General features: G+C 39.7%; 1 protein-coding gene across 1 annotated transcript in view; it reads left to right on the top strand.

The window, feature by feature from the left end:
* The first annotated feature begins 3,723 nt into the window (after positions 1-3,723).
* The window catches only part of zbtb47b (zinc finger and BTB domain containing 47b), a 28,349-nt gene continuing 10,342 nt past the window's right edge, over positions 3,724-21,730 (top strand). The window contains exon 1 of the mRNA XM_042510166.1: positions 3,724-3,832. Within this exon, the coding sequence (XP_042366100.1) occupies positions 3,830-3,832 (3 nt within the window). The 5' untranslated portion in view covers positions 3,724-3,829. The remainder of the gene's footprint in view (positions 3,833-21,730) is intronic.

Genomic DNA, 21,730 nt, shown 5'->3' with positions numbered 1-21,730 from the left:
CCTCTGTTTTTCCTCACTATAATCATGCAGATTTCACTTTATAGACCTTGAGAAGTTGAACCTCTACAATGGCGCCATCTACCTTTCAATTCAGAACTGAAACCTGTGTGAGATCAATCCACTGAGCTGCACTGTGATGCCTTTATACCGGCAAAATTTTGTGAATGTAAGTTAGATATAATTAATGCGTTGACCAAATACTAATTGTAGTTTTTTTTTTTACAGAATCTCCTGTAACTTTTTTACTAGATATCAGGCAATTAGAAGACTCCCATTAATGCACAACTATACTTTCACTTCATTGAAATTTTAAAAAAGGAATACTTTATGAAATCATCAACCGCACCCAGTACTAATTAAAAGTTTGCTTCCCTCTTTGCTAATATTTGCATACACTTAAATGTGCTGGTGTCTGTGTGTGAGCGTCTGTCTCTCGGGAGCTTTTGTGAGTTGCATGATGCTACAAACCATCAGCTACAAATCCTACTGAATTGCTACAGTGACTGTCCTTTTTTTTCATTTTAGTGTTAAAGATGTTCCACAAGTTACCTGGCACTTTTATAAGATGGTCAAGTTTGTATTTAAAAATTAAATTGACAGGAAAATTTGAAGCAGTAGTTCTTCACCTTGGAAAGACAAATTTGATCATATAGTTTCTGTGATGTGTATTTTCTGTTATTTTTGCCAATTTCTGATTTTGTGAAATACAAGGTACTTAACCTCTTAGCTGAAGCAGATTTTGAGACACTGGCCCTGAACACAGATATGCAAAAGGCCCCAGACAGACTTTTTGGTGGTTTGGTCATTTTCTGTCTCTCAAAGGTCTCGTTTTTTGTCTTTTTCGGTTGAGTTGTGTCACATTGTGGTATTTTTTGCCACTTTTCAAAGTTATTTTCTTGTCTCTTTATTGTTCCTTTGCATCTTTTCATGGTTCTTTTGTGTCTCTTTGTAGTGATTTTGTGTCTCTTTAAATCAATTTTGTGTCTGTTAGAGGTCATTTTCTTGTCTTTTTAGGTTGTGTTTTGTCACTTTGTGATCATTTTGCCACATTTCGTCGTTTTTTTGTATCCCTTTACTGTTGTTGACTGGTCACTGAGGTCATTTTTGTCTCTTCACTGATCCTTTGCATCTCTTTGTGGTCTTTCTGTGTCTCTTTGTGATAATTTCAATTCTCTGGTCATTTTGCAGGCGAAGGCCATAGTGGCCCTTGACACTTTAAATCCCTCGACCTGTGCGTGGTTGGCCCTTTCAGTTATACATCCATGTCTCTTTGGGTCCCAAAAATCCCTCAAATTAAAGAGAAAATATCAGTTTTTAACTCTGAAAACAAGTGATGTTTCCTAGTTTTATCTAATTTAATTCTCTTTATCTAACCTTGAAGTTTTAGTTTTCTCTACTTTACAGGCTTTTTTTTAATACATGTTCATGTACATGTAAGTGTATCTGAATACATGTATGTGAATTATTGTGTGTACATTTTTTTAAACAAAACTAATTACAATTCATGTCCACAATGAGGCCACTACTGATGTTTCACCTTGAAATCACTGAATAATGTTGCCGGTGTTTTACGTGGCTCAAAATCTGATTTTCAGGCTCCTTTCAGAATGTGGACGCGTCACTTGAGTTCGGTGCCTCAGGTATCATGAGGAAAAATCATTAGCCTGCTGTCACTTTTTGGGAAAATAGATGGTTCACATTTCAGAGAGTTTCTCCTCTTCAACTTGTCTGCGTCTGAGATGTTTAACAGCACAATTTATGAAATATTGAACACCTTTTTTGGTTGGTAAGGACAAGCCAAACTATGATTATGTCTTTTACATCCCCACACATTGTAGCTTTAACTAAAAACCTTCTAATGCAAAATGTGTTTTTTAGAATTTTGTCGGTCTGTTCAGATTTTCTGTAGATGTTGTGGGCTCAGCTGAGGCATGAAGTGATGAATGGGACCTGCTCCAGGTTACGATCAATTTTTTTCCCACCTTGTTATGAGCATATTGACTTCTGCTCCATACAGTCTGCTCAGGAGTGAGCAATGGCAGTCAGGTCCAGGGATCCTTCAGGAAGGCTCAAACAGGCAAGGCTGAAATACAAACCGTGCAAAGTAGGCTGCTGCCCCGTGGCCCCAAACCTGCAGAAGGCATCGGGGGCTCCAAATTTTACGTTGGAACATTAATTGCCAACTATTTTGATAATTTATTGTTTATAAGTCATTTTTTCCTGCATTTGCACACACAGTATATATCTGATTTGATTTCACTTCATCATCAGAACATTTGTCTTGCATCCCAGGACCTACAATATTATACATAAATACACATAAATGCAAAGAAACAGTACATATCACATCAGACATTAGGAAAACTGGACACAGTGTAAGCACTTTTATCGCCCCTTATTACGCTCATGGTTCAACCCGGGAACACTAAGGGCCTACCCTAGAGTTTCTCAACCTGTAATATCGAGCCTGTGGGACTCTGAATCTTCTGTCTGATGACAAAAGTTGATCGTCCTAAAGTAAATAGTGAGAGAGGTCTGATGTAATATTACCAGCAGCCAGAGACAACATTCTTTAATAAAACGCTGTTTGAAAACTTAACTCAAGTGTTTGAGCCACAGTCTTTGAGCAGACACAGAGCAGTCAAGCCTTAAGCTGAGCAGAGAGACATTCATTACTTTTTAAGCTTTCATGATGTATACATTTTTTATTTTTTTTTCTATGTTTGTCAGTCAAATTACCTATCACCTCATTTTAGTGCAAGGGATCAACTTGAGGTTATTGTGGTCCTGATATAAGGGTGAACATATTAGAATGATATTACTGTTAAGAGTAATTCAGATTTTTATCTGACATTTTGCTTTTGCCCCCCAACCATTTTTTAATTCCCAATAAAAATAAAGTGGGAACTGTGGAATTGTTTTTGTAGTTTTAGCACACATAAGATGCTAGAGTGTATGAAACAAGTCCTAAAATCCTAGAAATATCCTCAAATTCTAAAAACTGTTGAAAATCCTAGAAATCATCCTAAAACATCCTAAAATCCAAGAAATGTCCTAAAATCCGAGAAATATCAGAAAATCCTAGAAATGTCCAAAAATCATGGAAACGTCCAAAAATCCTAGAAATGTCCAAAAATCATGGAAACGTCCTAAAATCCTAGAAATGTCCAAAAATCATTAATACGTCATAAATCCCAGAATTGCCCCTAAATCTTAGAAACGTCTTTAAATCCTAGAAACATACAGTATATGGAGCTGCTGCGTTTGGCCCCTGGCCCCCTGTCATTTTGCAAAAGTGGTCCCTAAACAATGCAAGCTGTGTATTCCTGCAATACTAAATGAAGTTACAATGACTTGTGCAACATGGGAAATGATTGAACTCCCCGACCTCCGCATCTGTCCGCTCGTGTGACGTCACGCGGTTGCACGAGCGCACAGCGAGAAGAAGCGCATTGGGGTTTTTGCGCCATATGTCTGCACGTCCTTCCCCAGTCCTGCTGCTCATGCCAAAAGGGGAAAAAATTCAAGTACAGTACAAAGAAAAGCGCCTGTCTCGCAACTCCACGTTAAACAGTACCGTGTCCCTTTAAAAACGTCTGACAAAAAGCCCATATGATCCCCGAGCTCCAATCACCAATTCCTTCTGCAAAAGCAGCCTCTGCATTTTTGTCTGTCTGAATGCTACAGCAGCACGGGGGGAAAAAAGATTGAGGATAAGGCACAAACTGAAGAAATGTGACAATTCAACGGTCATTTTCATGGCGAAGGGAAAACTGGTGCGAAAGGAGTTATTCTGGGACTCCTTTGAGCCTCGAAACGCTGGATCAAAATGGTGAGCTTCAGAGCAGAGCGCTGCATTTTTGTTTATTTTTTTTGTCCCTGTTTGATCTCTTGTACATTTGAGCTACTTAGCAGGCCGATCAAACTTACAGCACTTGTGCCTCGTTGTGTGTTCGCACCACCGGCTGTCACACCGTGTATTTTGTGCTTTGTATCCTAAAGTTTGTAACTTGCCGACATGGCACAAGTTGGAAATTGAAGCTGCTGAAAGAATGCGATGGCTACAATAGCTACATTGATGCAGAGAAGGAGTTAAATTCTTTCATATCAGGGCGCTCCTGCAAAAGGGCTCAGGTCGTGACTGGTGCAAATGTAGACAGCATGAGTGCAAGTCCCTTTCTTCAGCAGCTAGTGCAGGACAAGTTTGCAAGGCTTTGACATTCATGCATAAATTAGATTGTCTTCAGTGTGGTCAAATATAGGAGGAGATGTCACTCTTCATGTCTTGATAACTTTGTTGCAGGTGACACTCATGCAGAGGCGTCTGAGGTGAAATGCATATTTAGTGTCTGATAGTCAAAGCTATTTTGTTGGAGTATTTTACGTTTTGGCTGCTGCATGAGGTCAGTTTCTCTTGATTCACTTCCCTCTGTGACTACGATTAAACAAGCATTTTCAGCCAGACTCCATGATGTTTTTATTCCCTTTCATTATATGAAGATGGTCCCGCACAGACAGACCGATAGAGTTCTGGGAATAGAGGCAGATAGTGAGGCAGACAGTCCGCTCTGTCTCCAGGGTCATATTAGGATGCCTCATTAGGAAAGCATGTGGAGCTTGATGCAGTGGTGGAGTAATCCCAGCGCGCGTTCACATCTGGAGGCTTGGGTTAATATCTGGGTCAGGTCAGCGGGGTTAGCCCTGGTGCTCGCTGGGTGGCTTCTGGTGGGAGCAAAGAGGGAGAGAGAGGTTTTGGTATGCTTTTCTTTTCTTTTTTCTATTTGCTTTTTTGTCTACTCTTTTTGCAAGCTGCGATAGACAAAGTGGTGAATGCAATGTGCCGGTGATCGGAGATACTGTATCTTCGGACTGTTTTGGTAAGCATGCCCCAGATAATTTCTGCAATTACTTTGTTGACAACAAAAGCGGATTAGTCCCTGCTAATTTTGTTTTTATCAATAGCCTCACCTTCATAAAATCCCTTATATTGGATGGATGGATTACTGAGCAGGCCTACAGGGCACAGGCCCAGGGGTCCAAAGGGTCTGGGGGCCCTTTAACCAGAGCCTCTGTATGAAGTAAATGTTCATATTTCCTGTCGGAAAGTCACTAAAACAGCAACAAAGATACACAGATATCCACAAAAAGAAATATGCAGGATAACTAAAAAGAGATGTAAAACAACCACAAAGAAACACAAAACAAATAAAAGTAGATGCAAAATGACAAACAAGACACAAAACGATTACAAATAGAAGGAAAAAGATGCAAAAGAGACACAAAAGGAATACAAACAGATGCAAAAGGACTAAAAGGACACACAAAAGGAGCAAAAGAGATGTAAATCTATAGACAAAACAATTACAAAGATCAAAACCAGATGCAAAAAGATGCAAGATGAGTAAAAAGAGACACCAAACAAGTAAAAATAGATGTGAGAAGACATAAAAGAGACACAAAACAAGTAAAAATAGATGCCAAAAGATGCAAAACAACCACAAAAAGCCACAAAACCTGTAAAAATAGATGTAAAATGTGACCGAATATAAGTATGACTAGACTCCAAATGACTATAAAGAAACACAAAATGACTAAAAACGACGCAGCCAAGTGGTTTATGTTGCATGTACTCATTTTGTGGCTGTTTTGCGTCTCTTTAAATCTGTGGGTCTCACTCCTATGCAGGACGGTTGGGGTGCCTTTTGCACGTCTGTGCTCAGAGGCCCATTGTCTTATGTTTAATCCCAAAGATTATTTTTCTCTTAATTTGGCAGTTTTTTAAAAAAGCAAATCTGCGTGTTTATACTGCACACTTTGGGCCATCTGAAACTGTTTTTTTCAGCGAGCATTGTCAGGTCCTGAGTAGCTCCTTCTCTATCCTCACAGGGTGCTGCGAGTTTTACGTAACTGCCTATTCAGGGCATTCCTGCCCACCCTTGACTTTGAGGCGTCACTGTCTCTGGGTGCTGAGCGAGGAAACTGTCTTTAGTCCTTGTGACAAGTGCAGCCATTCCCGAGCCCCGGCAACAAACTCCAGCAGACATCCTCGGCCCCTGGTAGGAGGCCGCTCTCCTTGGAAACTCGGAGCATACTGTAGGTGCTGCTAATTTATGCCCCTGAGATTAAGAACAGTGGACAGGGCTGCAGAGAGCAAGGTCAAACTCACTGGGCTTATGTAAGGTTTCTTTTGTTCTTGTTGGTTTAAATGGCACAAGTTTGTTCGAAGTAACCAGGCTTGATTTTACTCTGAATAAATCCCCATTTTTATTCTCAGCAGTGCCAGCCAGCATCTTTTCATCTGGGGAAAACAGTTTCTCTAATTTAACCCCCTGTGGCATTTTTTTTTAAATGACTTTGAACTCCATTATCAAAGAGGCCAAACAGCTTTTTCTTTGCATACAACTTGATATGCAGATTTCTATTAGCCTTTCATTGTCAGGCATTTAAAGATATTAAGAGAGTTTTCTGTCTAAAGCGTTCTTATAGCTTTTAGCTGAATTCAGGCCAGAGAGAGAGACTTAGGAGGAGCTTTAAAGCAGATGGGAATGAGTTTTCCTGCTGTTTTCACTGAACTGCCAAGCAGGAAAGTAGGGATCCTTGATCTGATGGTCATCACAAATATTAGTTTTACATGGGTTGTACACAGATTAATTTTTTTGCAGGAATTACACATTAAGGAATTACAGGAATTGTACCATTTTTTAGCTGTTTATCAGTGAAGTTGTGCAAACGTTATGAAATAAATGTGCACAGATCCGTTTGAAAAACATACTCAATATCCCTCCCAGTATTTAAAAACCTTAAAAAAGAATAACCTGTTATTTCAGTTTTAATTGTTTATCTTTTAATCCTTTGAAACTTGGAGCGACATCACTTTTGAGACTCCTTTCTTGAATATTTAAACCTTTAAACTCTGAGCAAATTGATGCAATTTCTTTCATAAACATGGAAAAAAGCAATTAGCAACTTGGTTAGAAATTTTCCACAAATTACGAGGAATTAGATTTAGAAAATTATTTAAAGAACACTTGAGAAAATATTAAGGGAAAAAATAAAAAGCTATGTTTATAATGATCATAATTACGTATTTCAAATGATGTACATTTAAGCACTTTTCCCATTTTTCTGGGAAATTTTTGGGTCATTTTCTTCTTTTGTTGCTCATTGCCTTCTTTCCATCTTTTTGAAAGAAACCAAGCCAGTATGCTCCGATTTCAGTCTGATTTTTTTTCCCACTCTGGGCACCTGTCGATCAACACGGCAGACTCCGTCTACGTCTCACTGTAAGGTGACAGAAACACAATGGTTCCTGTTTTCAGGTGATTCTAAACTAATAAAAAACATAATTATGAATGTAATATCCCATTTCTGCCTACAGGTGCCCCTAAATCCCACACACTGGACCTTTAAGCTACATTTAGCAGCGGATTTACTTTAGCAGACTGGAAACAAGTGTAAATGACTGGCCTGGCTCACTTCAAAGGTAACAAAATATGTCTAAAGTTCACTAAATAAGCTCTTTATTTAAAAAAAAAAAAAAAAAGCGGGTCTTTTTACTGCTTTTATGTGGGTTATGTTCCAGACAATTTCTCCAGGAATTCAGTGAGCCAAAATCTAGTCATGCACATAACCCACTGTAAAACAGCGGACTGAGGTGCTGGCCAGTCGATATCATAACGGTTGGATAAGCTAGCTATTTAAGCCTTTGAAACCTGAGCAAATTGGCTTAATTTCACTCAAAACATGGGAACAAAGCAATGAGCAATTTAAGAAGGAAATTACCTAGAAATTCGGGGGAAAAAAATGTAAAAAGTACAAAAGCATTACCAAACAATAAGATAAAAAAGAAAAACAGTTAAAAATAATCATAATAATGATAATTTACAAAAGTAAGGAAATTATCTCTTGAAAAGTACTTCAGATGATTATGTAGATAAGTTACAATAATTATATTTTTAAGGACATTTTCCCCTAACTTAAAAAATTCCTAAAATTCCAATTTCCTGCAATTTTTGGAAAAATTCTTGCCAAGTTGCTCATTGCTCTTTTCCATGTGTTTTCAAACCAAACCACTGTACTCAGTGTTCAATGGTTTAAATACATATTAAGGAGTCTGAATGCAGCACAAGAAAACTGATGTCGATCGCCGTTTCAAAGGGTTAACCCTGTTTCCAGACTTTGTGCTTAGCTAAGCTAACAGGTTGCTCGCTCCATGCTCAGTGTGCCGTTATGAGAGTGGTAGCAGATCAATCTTCTTGTCTAACTGTCCACCAGAAAGCAGATATAAACATTCACCAAAATGTTGAACTATTCCTTTAAGCTCATATTCGCCATTTCTCTGTCGTGCATTGATTGGTTGCAGCTATAGAAAGCCGATGCTCCTCCTCTACCTCTTTTTCCTCGTTGTCCTCTCTGACCTTCTCATCAAACATATCAACTGGCTACACACACACACACACACACACACACACACACACACACAGAGCATTGCCACACCAGTGAGATTCCTGTGATAAGGAGCTCTTTAGAGTCTTGTCTCTTTTCTCTGTGTGTCATGCTATGAAAGGGATAATGAAGATATCACAGTTTCATCCCGTGTAATTGCCTTCGGGTATGTCTGCACCTGCTCGCTGCTACGCACCACAATGATCTTTTGTCTCTAATACATCACTTCAAAGGTGCATCTCTCACTCTTTGTGTCGGATAAATCAGATTTTGTCCCTCTCCACTAACTTGATTTTGTCTGATGTAAAAGTGTTGTTATGTCCCTCTTTGCACAGCCCTCCACGCTTTATTGTGCCACAGGTATTTGGCGTCACATCTGTGTTTTACTGATGAATGCATTGCACAGCGGGCGAGTGTGTGCGTCTGACGTCGTGCACATGCGTGTGCGGGGCGCTGGCTTGGGAACAGTGTGTTATGACTCCAGCAGAGCGGTGGTGTGTGAAGCGTTGTAACATGTGTGTGTGTGAGGAGGAGATGCCAGCACCACGGGCCTCTCTCTTGGCCAGGCTTCCTGACTCAGCGCTTCCTCTCCCAGCTCATTGGCCCAGACACAAACTTCCTGGCAGAGCTTCAGTACGGACGCTCTAACCTCATCGCTGCCCCGCACCCGCCTCCAGGCAGCTCCTTTGATTATCCAAGCGCTCGTCAGAGTCGTCTCAACTTCAGACGACCGCCGGTTGATGTCTTCTTTCAACATCACTTCTGATTGGGCGACACACACACTCACACACAGCTCAACCAAACTGATAAAACACCCTGTTGTCCAGCATGCTCAAAGGACAAGCTGGGGAAAAGGACTTTGCAAATCATGCAGCTCAGGCAATCCTGCTCACGCTGTCAAATTTTAATGTACTGTGCATCGCCAAGATGCTGCTCATGCTGTTCTCATCCTTATTTTTGTTTGTGCATCCCAATTTCATGCTCGGGTAAACGCGTATCAGTTGTAGATTGACTTGTCACCTGTGGTTGCATTAACATATAGATGGAAATGTATTTAAAACTAATGGTGAAAGCTGTTGGAGAGCTGTGCCGGGGCAAGGCTGGGGCAAGTCCAAACTGCCAGATTAGGACAGGGAAAAGCCTACAGTGTGGAGGGGGAGATTGGATGTCTAGGATTAGAGCAGCACTAATGCTGATAATATTGTCTTTATTAATTGCAGCCAGCAGTGAATGCTGTGGTTAAGGAAGTTAAATGTTTTAATGGGCTGAGGGGAATAAAATAATTAGCTAAAGTAGTGGAAAGAGGAAACTGAATAACCAGCAGCTCATTTTAAAGTAATTTAGGATTTGCCTTTTGCTGTATCTGAAATGGTCCTGCTGTACATTTCACCTGAAATCTCATTCAGTTTAAGTTTGTTCTGTTTGTCATATAAAGTTCTTTTGAGTTTTTCTTCTTAAACACTTGCAAATATTCCTCAATGAAAATAATAATTGATTAATCAGCAGGTGGTTTTCTAAATTAAAGGGACAGTTCACCTCAAAATGAAAAATACATAGGAACTATTTCCTTGCAACCAAACTTTACCCACCAAGAGTGTCATTGGGCAGAAGAAAGTGTACATTTACTGCTCGCTCCCCAAGGACCACTGAGCTAACTGACAGCTCAGCCAGTGAGGACGTCATAAATGTTTACATCCTGCACGAGCCTCTCATCCACGAGTAGATGCACGCTTTCTTCTGCATGGTGATACAGTTGGTAGGTGTAGTTTGGTGGAAAGAAAATAGTTCCCACATGAAACTGCTTACAAGTCTGAGGATCATCTTGAGTAACCGGGTCATGAGACATTGCTGTTGAGTTTTTTCAAATGTATTTTTTGGTGTTTTGAGCACCGCAAGCCAAGCGATATCTAGTTCCATTATATCGGAGGTACAAGGTAGATTTATTTGTCATTTTTCTTAAACATGGTTTAGGAAGAAATGAAATTTAAGTTGACCCACTGATGGGGACCAGTGATGTTTTGGGCAGTTTTAATCTCCCGCTGTAGAGCCTTCCTGTCCTGGGCTGTACACGAACCAAGTATTAAGTACTTTACCAAGTATCTCATAATATGAATTTTTGATGATATATGATATTCCACTAATCTTCATTACATGCACCACTAATTTACTGGATTATATAATCCCGTAGCCTAATATCACAAGGTGTAACTGCCCGCCTTAATACCGTTATTATCCGATAAACAGTGCCATCCCAGTGAGTATTAAACTCCTTTTTAATGTGGCTGTGCATGTGACCGTGCTCTGTGTGACCTCAGCAGTGAGCGTGCTGCCACCCGCCGCTCTGGCTCCCCCCTTTTAGTCATGAACATTGATTTTTATTAGCATTTTTTATCATAGTGCTGTAATGATTGCCGCAGGGCTTGTTAAAAGTGAGACCTTGTCACTTGTGCTATTACCAATCTGGCTGGTCTGTGCAGGAGCAACATGTTTGATAACAGCATAATGTGAGTCCAGGCGCATTCAGATCCTCTCTTTGCTTGCATCAGCAGTGTCATCATCACACGTGCCAGATTTTCTTTTATTTTCTGTTTACTGACGTTGGCACAAATGCATTATTATGATGCAGGTACACATGCATGGGCGGTCAGGGTTGCAGACGTGTGGGTGGATGTGCTCGTGCATCTACTGTATATGCTTCTACCTCAAGGTCAGCGCTGGGTCTCTGTGCTGATTGGATTTAGAGAGGAGAGGAGGGAGTGCTGCAGACAGAGGAGAAATCTTCCACTAGACACATGGACGGATTATGAGACAACAGCACAGACATATAAAAGCCCACCCCCCACCCCTTTTATGTTGGAGCAAGACACCCAGACTACAAGGTTTTTTTTTGTGGGTGTCTTGTGGTTGTTTTACGTGTCTTTGAAGTGGTTTTCAGTCCTTTTTTTGTTACACTGCATCCCTTTATGGTCCTTTTGTGTCTTCTTTGAATCATTTTGCATCTTTTTGCAGTAATCTTGCATCTATTTGTGGTTGTTTAACCTCTCTTTCGAGTCATGTAGTCTCTTTTTGTAGCCTATTTTTTAGTCATTTTGCATCCCTTTGTGGTTTTCTATGTCTCTTTGTGGCTGTTTTGCATCATTTGCAGTAATCGTGCATCTCTTTGTGGTTGTTTTTCATCTCTTTGTGGCAATTTGGGGTCTTTTTGCTGTAATTTGCATCTATGCTCTCTTTGGAGTCAGTTTGTCCCTCTGTGGCCATTTTGCATCTTTTTTCAGTAATTTTGCCTCTGTGGTTGTTTAAACTCTCATTTGTGTCCTTTTTTCTCTCTTTTTTAGGGGTTTTGTGTCTCTTTATGGCTGTATTGTGTTTTTACTGCAACTTTGCATCACGGTGATTGCTTTACCTCTCTTTGGAGTCATCCTGTGTGTGTTTGTTGTTGTTTTGTGTCTCTATTTGTCTTCTTTCTACATCTTTTTACATTCATTTTGTGTCCCGTATTTGGATGTTTTGCTTCTCTTTGTGACCGTTTTAAATCTTTTTGCAACAATTTTGCATTACTTTGTGGGTGTTTCGCATCTTTATGTCACATTTTTGTGTCTTTTTGCAGTAATTTTTCATTTCTTTGTGGCTGTTTTGCCCTTCTTTGTTTGTTTAGCTTCTCTTTGTGTTTGTTTGTCGTCCTTTGGGGCCTTTGTTGTCTTTTTGCCGTCATTTTGCATCTGTTTGTGTCCATGTTGCATCAGTTTGTAGTAATTTTTGATGCCTTTGTGATGGTTCTGCGTGTCTTTGTATTTGTTTTGTGTCGTTGTGGCTGTTATGCATATTTTTGCAGTCATTTTACAACTGTCATTTGATTTGCCTCTCCAACAAAAAATGTTGACAGGTGCTCTACAGTATACAGAGGACCTGGCCCAGGGGACCTTGGGTGCTCAACAGGCCTGTTCACTAATCCATCCATGACTACACATACACACTGAAAGCAGCCAGACAACTTGGCAGACTCCTTTCTGTTATTGCCCGTCTTGCCCGGCCTGTATCCAGACCAGATAACACCTTTAGGATTAAGCCACAGTTCTCACCCAGAGCATCAGAATTCCCTCCTCTGGCTCAGAGTCTCTGGGACTGAACCTGTCTGTCGTTTGGCGTCAGCAGCGGGGAAGGTCTGGTGAGCACGCAGAGGACACAGTGTCAGTCATTACCCTGATGACTTTTTAATGGCTGTCTGATTGGACTCCGCCAGAAATGACATGCCCTTGTCCCATTCTGTTTGGTTGTGTTTACGCGTGACCTGATCCATATCCCGCCACGTAGAAGCACTTTGACGTTACTGTGAGGCCAGACTTACTGTTGTAACGATCTCTTTGTGGAGAGTGTGTGTTCGGGCCTGTCATGCTTTGCTGTCGTCTGCACTGATGATGAGTCAGGGATCTGTGTGTGTGTGTGTGTGTGTGTGCGTGTGTGTGTGTCTGTGCTCTCCTGCCATCTCCATACCAGTGAGTGAGATGAGGCCTGACACGGTGCCCACTCTCCTTCCTCCGGGTGTCAGTCACATCGAGCCCGGCACAGGGCCCCTCAGCAGGAGGCCTCGCTGTGAAGAGAGCTGCTGAGTGTGCTCTTTACTGTAGGTTGAAGTGCTCCGTGGGTGGAAGTGCCGCTAACCCCCCCACCCCCCACCTCCCCGCTGGGTGACAAGAGTGGCCGAGGCATGAGATCACGGGATTGCTGTCTTTATGACTGCGGATGGTTGGGTGATCTGTTTTTGGTCCCGATGGTCATTTCCAAGTAGAGTGGCTTCACTGCGCATATGGACAGTTTGACATTTGGCTGGTAGCAAGTTGCACTTGTTTGTGAGGTAATTTAATGAGAATGTTGTGGCCTGAATTCGATTTTTATAGTTGTCAGATTGAACTAAAAGAACTGCTTTCCAATAACCAATCAAAACAGCTTCAGTTCTAGTGTAAAAGAGTGATGAAGGCCCCCTTTGACTATTGAATTGCATCTCTTTGTGGTGGAAGGAATAAACAAAAATTCAGTAATTGCGTAAACATCATTTATCAGGCAAAAATGGTAAAACATTTCCCTGTTCCAGTTTCTACAAAGGGAAAGTTTGCTGCTTTTCTTCCTGCTATAAATCGTAGAAAGTTGAATATTTTTCGGTTTGGGGCTGTTGTTTGCGAAAAACAAACAATATGTGCTCTGGGAAATTGTGAAAGGGATATTTGTGACATCTGGTGAGCAGCAGTTTCTCTCTCCTGATATCATGACCCGGTTACTCAAGATAATACAAGATCTTGTTGTGAGCATGTTTCATGTAGGTGATAACAGCTGGAGTTATATCGGATAAATCTTCATTTCCCTGACTCAGCTGAGTAAACTCTTTGAAACTTTGAGATGTGGCTTTAAGCTGTAGAAAATAATAATGATAATCATTTTACCTTGTGACATATTTGTTACTTTTATTGTCAAATAATAATAGATTTGTGCTGGACAATATGGTGGACATCATAATGACAATGATGATATAATATCCAATATCAATATAAATTACAATGAGGTAAATTTATGCAAAATTACACATCAAACTGACGTTCAAAGCAATGAAATCTTTTTTGTTGTTATGCATTGTATGAAACCAAACTGAAAAAACTTCTTATTCTTATTCAAAGTTGTTGGTCAGAATCATAGATTTAGTAAACAATAGCACAGTAAAAATATGTAGTCCTACATACAACATACAACATATAGTAATATGAAAGTATTTCTAACACAGATGCATATTTTCAGTCCAGCTTGAATTTGTTTTTCCCAGATATTTTTATATATATATACACATATATTATTATGAGCAACTGCACTCAGACTTGGTGGTGAATAATCCAAAAACCAGACTGTTTAAATCATTTGAAGGGTATATACATTTTGTAACAATACAGAAAACGATGGTGATATTAATCTGTCCTCTGTATCGCCCACGTATGTTTGTTTAAAAAGATGAGGAAGGTGATGCGAGAGGACGCCGAGTTCAGTCTGAGCAGCCTGTTGGCAGGCTGAGAGAAAGCTTTAACCCCCGCAGTGTTTTCCCCCTGGGACTCCCTCCTGCCTGAATACAACCTGCCCTCCCTCGCACTATTGATGTGTCCATGACTCTGTGCTGTGCTTTGACATTGGCCCCCGCTAATGGCTCAGTCTGTTCACCGCAAACAAGACAGTCAAGGTAGATGTTGTTTAGTTCCCTGCTTATAAATCTGCTGTCTTGCATGTTGAGTGCAAAATAGTAGCAGAATTAACATTTTAGCCAAGGCAGATTTATTTGTAGCATATTTTATACAACAGGACAATTTATAGTTGGGAGTCGACTGATATTGTTTTTTTAGAGCAGATACTGATACAGATTATTAGTAGTTAACGAGACATAGCTGGTATTTGGAACGGATATGCATTAACAATAAAAATGAAAATCTTTCTGTCAGTATTTAAATTGTTTAAAGCCCATTAGCAAATGTTTTTATCAAAATGGAGACTTTTAACATCATACACAGGAAGTTCCAGCAACTTTTTTTATAAAGTCAAGTGACACTTTGTCAGTGCTCAGTGCTGACACTTTCTTTGCAGTTTTTAATGAATTAATTTTATTGGTTATCATTAAGCTAAAATGCTGATACAGATAATTGGCAAAATGCCAAATATTGGCCCCGATAATCGGCCAGGCCAAACATCTGTCGGCCCCTAATTCAAAGTGCTTTACAGAGCAATAAAATATAAAATATATTAAGGATACAGATTTACAATAAAAGAGTAAAGAGAACAGATATAAAGGGTTATATTCATTACTAAATCTTAATTAAAATAGCAAAAGTGCAGACAAGAGGTGCAAAGAAAAAGAGTTTAAAAATAAGTTTGTAGTTATTACTACATAGAATAGGCAGTGTTATAAAGGAACGTTTTTTAACTTGACTTAAAAGTGGTCAGAGTTGGCTTGTTTTACATCATCTGGGAGGTTATTCCAGGTTTGTGCTGCATGATAACAAAAAGCTGCTTCACCATGTTTTGTTTTAACTCTTGGGGCGGTCAGTAGGACGGCCCCGGATGTCCTGAGCGTCCCAGAGGGTCCATATACACAAACATGTCAGAGGTATTAATGATTCCTGAGCCACAGAGTGATTTATAAGCAAGCAGCAAGATTTTAAAATCAATTCTTTGAGTGACAGGTAGCCAGTGTAAAGATTTTAGAAGTGGAATAATGTGGTCATATTTCCTAGTTTGTTTCAGGACTCTAGCAGCAGCATTTTTAATAAGCTGAAGTTGCTGAACAACTTGTTTTGAAATGCCAACGAACAGAGCGTTGCAATAATCTACTGCAAATAAAGGCAGTAAGGAAATGCATGCAAGAGAAAACACTAAAAAGGATGAAAATTTAAGACACTGTTCACTTTTACTACTTAGATTTACATGCGCTGCTCCTACAGGTGGCCTCACAGTCAGTGTCAGCTACATTATAGTGAACATACGGGGGAACTTTTAAAATGGCAGCTCTGCAGAGGTCACGGCACACATCGCCAGTCTGTGGCTGCACAGTGACGGAGATGCAGACTTTACTGAGTAGTAAATCCACACGGGCCCTCCGGTGCAAAGGTGTGGGGAAGAAAAGGGCATTCTCACCAGTGAAAGTCAAATTAGAAAGAGGGATTTCATTCTCCGCCTCGGCTCTGTCTGGCTCAGGTCCACGAGTCAGGCTGCTGCCAAGTGCATACCACCGACCCTGACATGGCTGAGCTGGGTGAAGATCTACCAGTTACTTTTATATCACAAGCCGTGACTGACACGTTGACTGTGAGCTCGCCTTGCACCAATGAGTCTGACCATCGCTGAAAAGCACCAGCTATCCAATAATTAGCTAACCCCATTTTCTTCCTCTCTTGGATGATGCAGCCTCCTCTTGAGCCAAGCAGTAATCCTGTGCATCATCCATCATGGCTCCATCTGAAACTGGATTAGCAGCAAAGTAGTTTCAAAGTTTGAAACTTTAAATTTTAATTAAAGCATCGCCATCAGGCTGATCAGGGAAGTGTTTTTTAAATGCCTGATTATCTTTCCAAAATGCATCAGCCCTCCAAAGTTGGGCAAATATGATGTCTGACACATACTTAAGTGAAACCCCATTAGAGCAGTTAAACAATGGACAGATTTGGTTTTGTGTCAGTTGTGACCTTTCCGAGTTGTGACTTTCAATTAGAGAGCATTCATCAGGCCAATTAGTATAATTTTGAGTAGAAAAAGGAATAAAAAAGTGCCATTTTGATGAGGTTGGATCAGTGATTAAATCTGCTGCTGAAGACGGCAGCCCTTTTTACACTTTAGGAGTACTACTAAGTCCCTTTTCTATACCACCTTTGCATTTTTACACGGAACCAAACCACGGTGGCATCAGTTCGCTCCCATGCGTGATTTTTAGATAGCATGCTGGCATCGCTGAAAAGCAAGAGACATGACAGGTGTGATGTCTAACACAGGGTGTCACCCTCTAGTGCATGGATACAGAACATGCTTTGCATGAGGGCCACAGCGTTGAATGGCGAGTTGGCATAATGGTGCAATATTCCCACCTTGAACCGACGGACCAAATCATCTTTGTTTAAAGTAACAAAAATCCCCATATCTTGTACATTAAATGATACGGCGCTGCTGCCTTAATGGGTCAGTTTTAGCCAGCTAAACATTCCACTTAAATACATAACTGTAGTTTTGCGCTTTATATAGAATATTTTCACCACTTTACTTTGCTGTCAGACAGCTCTTTTTAATGGTGAAATGAAGCCATTGTCTCAAAGCCACCAGACTACACTGAGAAAAACAGTAATTTTAGAACAGAGAAGCTGGTCTACTGCTTTCTGGACAGTTAGTGTGTATGACGAAGCGGTGAAAAAGTTCCAAATATAGCGTACACTTAAACTGATTGATGTTTTTTAGGTTGCTAAAATACTTTTTTGCAGCAGCTGCCACACAGAGCAGTACATCACTCAGCCGGTCTGCTGGTAGATTTGATTTATCAAAGATGCTAGCAAAGCTACAGTGCAAAAAACAAGCACAGCAGACGTCGGGTAAATAGCATCACAGTGTAAATTTTTAAAAGATACAGCTAAAAATGACACTAGAAATTACCAAGTTTGCTGATTTCATATCTCTGCAATCTAATGCCAGTTGTTTACCTGGAGTTGTGCGATGTCATGGTTATTTGGTCTGTATGTGTTCAGTTAGTAAAAAAGGCTGCAGGTTTCATTTAAACATTTGGGAAACATGAAATCAGGGGGTTTAGGGTCTTTTCTGCATCAATCTATGGTGGAAATGTCTTCAATTTTGTCAAAATAAAAGCCCTCTGCTACTTTCTTCTGAATGTGAAGACGATTTTATGGCATAAATCCTGTTCTTCATGTTGTTTCTAGCCAAACTCTCATTTTCTATAGCATGTAAAGGGCACATTAAAATCTTAACAGTTAAATAAATAACGTTGTTGGATTAAAAGGCATCAACCTTGAGAGTTGCTGTGTGCAACAGTCCCTTTGTGGCCTCTACAATTCAAGTGGATCCCCTCGCATGTTGTGTTTGGCAGATTAAATGAGTGTGGAAGGGGAGCTTTGATTGAAGCCTGTTTAAATGACACCTCTTGTTGGGTGCGTCAGTAATCCCCCCGCTGCGTGTTTGTCACGGTCAGGCCAAATATGAATAATGTATTGAGAGACATCTGACTGAGAGGCTGGTTAAAGGTGGCGCTCCCTCTAATGACAGCAAACAAGCACTCTCCCTGACATTTCCAGGGAAAGAGGGGAGGTGGGGAGAAAAGGGGTGAGAGATAATGACAGACAAAGATCGAGGGAGCGGGGTGCGGTCTTTAATTGCAAGGTACTCGCTCAATTTGTTTGGTGAGAGTGGTGTTTGTGATGAAATGTGACAAGACGGCTTCATTTTTATTGCATATTGTGATGGACTTGACAGCTGCATGGCAACTATACCCATCTCCTATTGGATTAAATGATTTTAAAGCATCTGTCTGGATGAAAATAATGCAGTCATTCACAGATTGTAAGCCGTCTTTCATTCAGCAATAAATGAATGTTTTTTGCTGTAGAAAGACAAGATGTGCAATTTATTTAAAAAAAAAAAAAAAAAGATCCCTGTATTTTAGCATTATGTTCATGCTTTAATTCTGAGCATTGTAAAACAGTTTTCACAAGAACATTATTTACATATATGTCCTGTGAACTATATTCATATTTATAATAATGATAAATTTAAAATTATTTTACAGAATTATTACAATTAAAAAAAAATTCAGGTCATTTTATTCTATTTGGGTCATTTTTTTCTTCTTTTGTTGCTCATTGCCTGCTTCCCTTTTTTAAAAAAAAAATAAATAAATAAATTTGCCCACGTTTCAGAAGGTTAAATAAATATATTCATTGTATTTCCCATCTTTGCTAAGCAACAGTTTTGTGTGAAAGGCATCAAAAGCTCATCCCATATAGATGCCTGTCCCAAAATAACCCTTTTGAGGTTTAAGCAAATAAAAGCCCTGGCTATCAGGCTATCAATTGAAGTTTTAGGGTATGTAATGGGCAGCGTTCCCCAGACGTAAATCCAGAAGCTAGAAACCTTTTTGGCGTATGTGCCAGGTGAGCAATCCTCATTAGACTAAACAGGTGCCATCTTGTGGTATCCAGCTCTAATACTACATCCATGGTAGACACAGTTTTAAAAATATGTTAAGTTTAAGTTAGTCTCTACATAATTAGCTTGCAGCTTAGCTGTCTTTGTAGGTAGCTAGCTAACATCTGCTAACAAAAATTGAAAGTTAGCCCTGTTACTGTTACTGCACAGCACAGTTTATAATAACAACTGGTATGTTAAGCTACCAATCAAAATTTAGACACTGTGTGTTGTATTTTACACAGAATTAAACAAAAGTATGCTTTTCATTTCTAGGTGGCATTTTCGACAGTTGATCTGTAGCTAGCTGGCTAATTAGCGACATCGCTCCATGTTGTCCCCAACTGACTTTTTAATGTTTTCATCTGGTAAGTTTTAAACAACCATGTAAAAATCCCTAAATATTCACTTAACTGCTACGTATATGATATCACAAACAGAGAGGCTAAAGCTACATGTCCTCCAAGGCTAAAAGTTAGCATCCCTATCGGTTGATTGGCTAATCGATGTAGAAGCTATGGGAACGAAGAAGCAGCATTGTTGTATCGCAGTGTGGACTTAGTTGAAAATGTATTGTAAATAATGCAGTTAAAATGTTTTTTGTTCTAAATTAAAAGGGTAATTATGAGGGAAGCTGAGTGAGACAGATTATTATGGTCAGCTTATGTGGATGATAGAAAACATGCAAATACATTAAGCACAGACAGGATTTTTGTTTGCTCAAATTGAATTATTCATCACCTGATAATAATTCGCCCAAAAATATAGCTTATATGCATGCAGAAAAATTAGGTTGTGCTCAAAATGCCCCTTTGCACACTCAGAATTGAGGCAGACAGTGGTGAAATCATTTGGGAACTCATTTGGAGTCCTGTTTTATAGGTGCATGTGGCAGACATCATTATTTTGCATTTCAAATCCCCAGGATCAAATTTTCAGACCCATTAATGATTGCCCAAACATCCTGAAGAGATATCAGAATAGGTGTCAAGGGATTAAGGAGATCACATAGTGATTTGTTAAAAGGAGAAAAATCTACATGAAAATACATCCTGCAGTGAAGCTTAAAAACATAGTTGGTTCGCTTATATCGACCCGAAGCTATCAATGTTTTGAATCTGTTATGTTCATCCTATAGAATTTAATCTTCTACACTGTTGTCCTGTGTGAATCTCAGAAGAAGATGCTGATCGTTATCACTAAAGCAGCATAACTTCCAGTCTGCAACTTACACTTGATCTGATTAAGGCTGCAGCGTTTTGCCCTTGGGCGACGTCTGTAGCCTTGCACAGGGAGAGATAACCCGATCTCCACTCCTCTCTGGCTAAGTCCAATTTAGCAGCTCAAAACTATGAATAAATCTAACACGTCCATAATTGAATTCTTCAAACAGGCCAGATTTTCAAGGTTAGGCCCAAATGCAAATCCATTTTCCAGTTTTAACAATGAAAAGTCATTTTCATTTATCTTAAAGACAATATATGTTTGGCAGCAGGGAAAGAAACAAGAATGATTAACTGTCTTTGTTGTGCAATTAAAACTCATTTATTGCAGTTTTAAGTAAATGCCTTAATAGTTATTGTCCTAAAATGAATTGTTAATTTAGTATATTGCCTTTTTTTTTTCTTTATTGCTGTATTTTCCCCAAATACAACGGTAAATATTGAAAAATAAGACATGTAGAGGTGTAATTATGGCTCACAGCTATATCATCTCCAGCCCAAACAAGGTTTATATGAATACTCGCTCCTATTCTGCCTTCAAGAGATGCCTAGAATGATAAATTCCATTAATTGTTTGCAGGGTTAGTTAGTATTTATTCGGCATGGTTTCCCTAATTATTTCTCCGGACGTGTTTTGTCTTGTGCATAATTCTCCATTCCTCGGGGACAGTGTAGTGAGTGGGTGTGCTGAGAAAGCCGGCTAATGGGGGGGAGATGGCACAGAATACCAATGCTCAGACCAGTCAGTCCTTGCAGAGACCAGACACTGTGTTTGTGTTTGTTGTGTGTGGTGTGTGTGTGTGTGTGTGCATTTGTGTTTTTTGCGCATGGTTGCACATCGCATATGCGTGTGAGTATGTGTGTGTTTGCTCTGTTTGCTGCTCTGTCCCCACTCACATCCCGTCTGGATCGAAACCCTGCCCTTCCTGTGCTAAAATAAACCCACCTTGGGAAGTTGAGGACCTTGCACAGAGCGCTGAGTGTTACACCTTTTAGATTTTACTCGTATCATGCAGCATGCATGCAGTCTGTGACTTGATGCAGTGCACTTAACAGACTGGAAATCATAAGAACTGCTTTAGGATGTATTAATCTAAAACTTATTTCAGCAATAATTATACTTCTACTTTAAGGTCAGATTTTAGTACTGCAAAAAAAATGACGAAAAATTATGAATAACGTTATGTACAGCAGTATAATGCTTTTAAAATTCTGCTCTGCTTTTTTGAAAGGAGATCATAATGTTGTAAATTCTAATCTTTCTGATTATCACAAGGTTATTATTTTATTATTTCGGAAAAGCAAGAGCATGAAACATTTCTGCAGAGTCTGAGATTATAATCTTGTTATTTCAGAAAAAC

Source organism: Plectropomus leopardus, chromosome 21, assembly GCF_008729295.1.
Source record: "Plectropomus leopardus isolate mb chromosome 21, YSFRI_Pleo_2.0, whole genome shotgun sequence".
Lineage (NCBI taxonomy): Eukaryota > Metazoa > Chordata > Actinopteri > Perciformes > Serranidae > Plectropomus > Plectropomus leopardus.
The sequence above is the reverse complement of the archived record's forward strand: the minus strand, read 5'-3'. Positions and strand labels throughout refer to the sequence as shown.